This window comes from Scomber japonicus, chromosome 12 (genome assembly GCF_027409825.1).
Source record: "Scomber japonicus isolate fScoJap1 chromosome 12, fScoJap1.pri, whole genome shotgun sequence".
NCBI lineage: Eukaryota > Metazoa > Chordata > Actinopteri > Scombriformes > Scombridae > Scomber > Scomber japonicus.
In genome coordinates, this window is record NC_070589.1 from 34527863 (window position 1) to 34534149 (window position 6287).

Sequence of the window (6287 nt, forward strand, 5' to 3'; positions counted from 1 at the left end):
AGCAGAGAAAGGCTCAAACAGGATTTCACAGATTTTCCAGATCCACTGATCTATAATTGAATATTTTGTATCATGGTAACATTTGTCAGTGAGCTTTTTCTGTGACCTTTTTTTAATGTGATGTAAAATAAAGCTCCTGTTTATCTGACCAGAGACGAACTTTCACCTTGATACTATGAGTCTGTTTGTCAGGTTCAGAAATCACAGAAGTACAGTGTTGACTAATCAGAGAGTACAGCCAGTTTTTTTAGAAACGCTGCTCAGTAACTTTCATACAACGTGTGAAATATCTGGCTGATGTCCCGTCTGATTCTGTCCTCACATATCTGTTAAAAGTTGTACTTGTTTGGGCTCTTATTCACTTTATGGTTAATTTTTTGTTAGAAAGAAAAACAATTCATGGACAGAAGCTCCACTGCATGAAGGCTTTTTAATTCAAAAGACTGTGCATGAGGAAAATATAAAAATATAAAAAACCTAAAATAAAATTATAATAGAAAAAGTTATGACTGATTAAATAAAAGTTAAAAAACAACATTAAATAATCAGTTAAATTTTTGACACAGCACACAAATATTTTATCCTAACGGGCGAAAAAACAAATAAAAAAATATTTTAAATTACAATAAATGTGAAGAAGTTGTCAATAAAAATAAAATAAATACAAAACAGAAACTTTCACTGATTACGGTCCAGTCTCCACCGAAGACAAGTCTGATCTTCATAGTTCTTTAAGTCTCTGTTTCCAAGCCGACCGTGCTGCATTCAAGTCCTTTCCTTTTAATCATTATGACTGGCAGTTCATAATTGTTAATAAAAAGATGTTCGTTGCAGCATCGATACTCTAAAGTTTGTTTCTGACATGAAAACTTGTCAATATAAAAAACCTAAAAATATATGAAAATGATTTTAATGTGAAGTCCTGAGCTGCTGCAGTTTGTGTTTCAGCTCTCTGCTCCTCTTCCTCAGCTCGTCCTTCATCGCTCGCAGCCTCTTCTCATCCTCTCCGAGCTCCACGATGTACTCGGTGGCCTTTTTCAGGATCGCCACCTTGGCCGCCTTCTCGTTGTGGGCCACAGCCGGCACCTGATCCCTCAGTGACAGGAAGCTCATCCTCAGCTCGTTCCTGCGCTGCCTCTCCAGCACGTTGTGAGTCCTGCGTCTGTCGTTGTCGCCGTCGTCACCACCGTCGGACGCCGGGCTCCAGCACTTGCGGCCGCCGCTCTGCCTCGGCGCCGAGCTGGTTCCCTCCGACTTCATCCTCTTCCCAGCAGGCTGTTGGTGGCTGGATGACGGCTGCGGGGCGGCGTAGTTGTGTTGGTGGATGTTGATGTGAGAGCGCTTCAGGACTAACGGGGAAACGTCCGGTCTGCTGCTGACGTCACACCGCCGGGACGACTTCCTCCTGTCCACCGTCACCACGTCGATCTCCTCATCCTCCTCCACACACTCCTCCTCCTCCTCCTCATCTTCTTCTTCTTCTTCTGGAGGAACAAAGGGAAACATTCTAGTTTAACATCCTGAGCTTTTGTTTGGTATGTATTTTTAATTTCTCCTAGATATTTGTGATGAGTAAAACCTGATAAGTACAAAAACTAAGCATCGTCCTCATTTGGGGGGCAATGGGTTTATTTCACTGTATCACGAAATTAATTCACCAGATCTATATATTTATATATATTAGAGTCCTAATGACCTCGAGTTCAGAGAGAATATCAAACTATAAAATGTAAAAGGTTTTGTACTGCCAGTCTTTGTCTACAGTGACTTTTATTGTGTAATGAGCTTTTGTTACCACTAGGTGGCACAAAACAAAGTGTGTACGAACGAGAACAACACTTCAAAGTTAAGCAGAATGAAGTATAAGAGTCCAACAAACCCAAAATGTAATGAGGATGCAGGGTTGTAGGAGGTTAAAGGAATGCTTCAGCACTTTAAAGTGTTAAGTGACATAAATGACGTCTGATTCTCACCTGATTCACTGTCGCTGCTGCTGCTGATCGGCGGTGAGTCGAGAACCACTTCTGACGCCACCTCCGCCTCCGCTTCGTCCCGGCTCTTCTCGCTCAGCGCCGTGTACGGAAACACCACGGACGGGTCGATGCAATCAGTCGCCACCGTGTGGAAGTCCTGCAGGTACTCTGTGCTAACCTGCTGATCGGCTGCTCTGCTTGAGACGCTGCTGCTGCTTTTGTTGTTGTTGTTGGAGTCGCGTCGTGCTCGCAGTGACGCCAGCCTCTCTGACACCACCTTCTCCAGCTCAGTGGAGGCAGCGAAGCTGCTGCTCCACATGCAGTCCTGGATGATGAAGGACTGCAGGAAGGCCGCGCTGGGGTAGCAGTCCTCGTCCAGCGCGTCGGTAACCAACTCCAGGTGTTCATGGTCGGTGAGCGGGACGTCGGACAGAGACGGTCTGCGGCTCGGCGACAGAGGAGGCGTCGGCAGCAGCTCGAACTTCTTCCAGATGTCGTCGCTGGGGCCCGGCAGCAGCTGGCTTCGTGGAGGAGGGTAGAAGTCCTCCTCCTCCAGGTAGAAGCAGGGCTGGACCAAGTCATAGTCGTAATCATAGTTCATGGTTAAGACCGGCGGCATTATGGCGGTCTGTGGAGAAACAACACATTAGGTCAGATCACAAGTTTTACCCGACAGGACTGTGATGACTCTGATTTTGGTCAATGCTTTAATTCCATTTCAAAAAGAGACTCAATGAAGCTGAGCACAAAGCAAACATCAACAGTGTTTTGAGTTGGTTCAAACTTCTTAAATCAGTGTTTTAGAAAATGATGACACACAATTTTGACATAAATACCAAATGATGTGTATGCAGAGATGGGTTTCTGCCTGGGGGCTCCGCCCAACTAAGAAGGGCCCCAAACTGCGATAGATTCATCATGAGGTTTAGAAATGAATGACCATTTCAAACCCATTATACACTGAAATAACTTACAAAAGACCCCTAAAGTACTTAAAAATGTGCAATTGTACACTTCTACTTCAGAGGAAAACCTATGACTAACAGATAAATGTTTACTGGCTACTTTCAGATTTACATTTCACTCAAAACATAAGAATTAAACTTCGAACAGTAAATGTAAGTACATTATATTGATAATGCCTCTCTTTCACCCTTTACTTTAAAGCAGAAATTGAAAAGCTTAACTTTGACTGTGAAGAATTGATTGGTAATCCTAACATTCTCAGTTTAGTAAAGCAAGGCGGTGTTTTTCCCAGGACTACCCAAATATGTAAATCCACCCCTGTGAGTAAGAATGAATCAGTGTCTCAACTATTTCACAATTAAGATAGATTCAAGATTAATTTCCACTGTAAAAACATAAAATGATCATAACAGAGACTGATAATTGTTCAATTCAACAAATAATGGATTTGCATACAATTGAGATAAAGTTCTCACTGTGAAGCATAACATAAAACCTAATTGAGAAATATTAACACACACAAAATGACTAAAATATTGACAGTCTTTATCTTTAGAGAAGACTCTTTAATTCAAAACATTAAGAAGTCCACCAAATAGCAACATTAGGAAGAAAATCTCCAATATGTTAAATATGTTAATGAAAGTTTCTGTCGCTGCTTGGTATATGGATGGAAACTGTACTAGGCTAATTAACACACAGAAAACTTGTAACTTTTTTTGAGGATCAAAAATGGACAAAAAAGACAAATTATAGACTAAATGCTGACAGAAATGTCAACATTAGTCCAATGTAAAATAAGCAGTTCCGCAAAGATCCGAAACTTCATTCAGAAAACATGTAATTTAAGCTTCTTTTGTTTCCACTTAAAAACTAACAATGTAAAATATGACTTTAGTATCAATATTAATTATCAGTAGATGACACCCTTCAATTCGGCTTATAATTAGACTCCAAAATGTGCTTGTGAACAAAATCATAAAGCGAAAATAAAACAGTAAAAAAAGAGTGTTATGGGTTAATAAACTCCGTGTTAGTTCACAGCTGTCAGGATGCAGTTTGTAATAATAAAAATAACATCATTTAGAGGTAAATTTAAGCACAGTAGATTGTATTTAAGGAGAAGTTTTCACCATGCAGAAAAAAAACTTGATTTTTGACTGTTTTAAACTCACCGTTATGACTCCCAGAATAAACTGTGATGATAAATTAGTAGAATATAAATAAATAAATATCCAAAGTGTTCCAGTGGGTATAAGTTAAATCTCCAGTCTGTGAAGTGTAGCTCCTCTGTCAATCAATAATCAATAATAGCGTTGATCCTGTCAGACTCTCTGCAGAGCTGCGCGACTCTGTTGCAGCCAGCTGCTCTGCGGACATTTAATACTCCTGACTGCTGTCGTATCCATCCGCAAACACACAGCGACACATATGGCAATTTTCGCGCCAAATATGAGCTACGTAGTTAACGGAAACAACCCCAGAGTGTGTTTTTAGCAACTTTAAAAAAACAACTCGGTTTTATTACAGCATGTTAAGTCTGTTAAAGTAAAAATGGCGCGTTAAAACCAAAACGGAGCGATACGATGACCTAAATGGAACTATTTTACTCCGCGGATGTTCACTGAATCTGATGTGAGGTCAGAGGAATAACTGTAAATGATGATGCAGAGGAAGAGGCAGCGAGTTCCGGTAACCAGCTCTCATTCAGAGATTAAATCATGGAAAAATAAACAAATAAAAACAGACTAGTAGATGAGTAAAAGAGCATATAGACAAACAAACAAACACATAGATGAATAAATAGATAAAAAACAGACAAGTAAATTAAAAGTAATACATAAATACCAGAAACTAGAACACAAACAATGAATAAAAGCAGAAATAAATAATAAAAATAAAATAAAAATACAACATAAATTTACAAAAAAGCTGCTATAAGTGAAATCTTTATATTTTGTTCTAGTCTCCCTTATTATGTCTACTTCTAGGCTATAAATACATCAGTGTGTGTTTGTGTAGGAGGTGGGCAAAAGAACAGAGACCCAAATAAATGCAAAAAACCTTAAAAGAAAGCTAATTGCTTCAATCTCAGCATGTTTTTTTTGTGTGTTTTTATGTTTATTTTTTACATTCTTACAATTGATGTGTTTTTGTTTAAAATGTATAAAAAGAAAGAAAGAAAAGAAGGGTAAAACAGAAGCATAGACAAAAAAAAAAGCTAATGAACAATAAAACAATTAAATTAAACAACAAATTAAAACAATGGAATTCATGAAATGGCCAATCATGAGAGAACTCCTAGATTTTATTATCTTTTTAATATTAGTAAATTAGTACGTTTCCACTGCTGTGTGCTGCTGCTGTCAGTAATACATTTTACATTCACATTTTAACGTAAAGCACACTGAGTTTAACTTAAATAATGAAATGTGCTGCATTAATGTTGCCTTGTGTTGTAATTAATGCTGTTACTGTGAATAATAAAACCGTCACACTGCCGCCATCTGGTGGCTGAAACGACGCACTGCTTCAAACAACAGGAATACGGTAATACTCTACAGCAGCAGCAATATAGTAAAACACAAACATACTGACAAACAAAAACAACACAGTGATGGAAAGAAAGTATATCTGCTCAAGTACTGAACAATTTTGAGATACTTTTACTTGAATATTTCCATTTTGTGATCTTTTTAATATTAGTAAATTAGTACATTTTTTTTACTTTTTAGTGTTAGGAAATGTCCTGTCTTATCTGTTGTGCCCGTTTCATTAATAAATGTTGCCTTGTGTTGTAATGAATAAAACACACTGCCGCCATCTAATGGCTACAACGACACACTGCTTCAAACAACAGGAATCAGCCCCAACTGTGAACACTTTTAAATCCAGGTTAAAAACATTTCTCTTCTCCTGAGCTTATGATTGAGCTCTTTATTTTAAAGCACTTTACATTTTAATCTTTCATTTGCACTCTATGTCCTTTTAATGATTTTAAAGCTAATTTATAATTTCATGCTGCAATCTTATATTTAATGCTCAATTCTAGCATTTTATGTATGTCTTTCTATTTTTCTGTACTTTGTTTTTATTATGAGGGGGGGGGGGGGGGGGGTTAATGTTTCTGTTTTATGTAAAGCACATTGAGTTGCCATTGTGTATGAAATGCGCTATATAAATAAAACTGCCTTGCCTTGCCCTGCCTTACTACAGCAGCAGCAATAGGCCTATAGTAAAACACAAACATACAGACAAACAAAAACAACACAGTGGTGGAAAGAAAGTATATCTGCTCAAGTACTGGATAATTTTGAGGTACTTTTAATTGAATATTTTCATTTTGTG

General features: G+C 38.2%; 1 protein-coding gene across 1 annotated transcript; it reads right to left on the bottom strand.

The window, feature by feature from the left end:
* Nucleotides 1–429: 429 nt before the first annotated feature.
* Nucleotides 430–4280, bottom strand: LOC128368661 (transcriptional regulator Myc-like). Its single transcript, XM_053329518.1, has 3 exons — nucleotides 4115–4280; nucleotides 1974–2601; nucleotides 430–1481 (listed from the first exon to the last, which is right to left on the bottom strand). The coding sequence occupies exons 2-3, from the start codon at nucleotides 2590–2592 to the stop codon at nucleotides 910–912; spliced, it is 1191 nt and encodes a 396-aa protein (XP_053185493.1). The 5' UTR covers nucleotides 2593–2601; nucleotides 4115–4280; the 3' UTR covers nucleotides 430–909.
* Between the last annotated feature and the right edge of the window lie 2007 nt (nucleotides 4281–6287).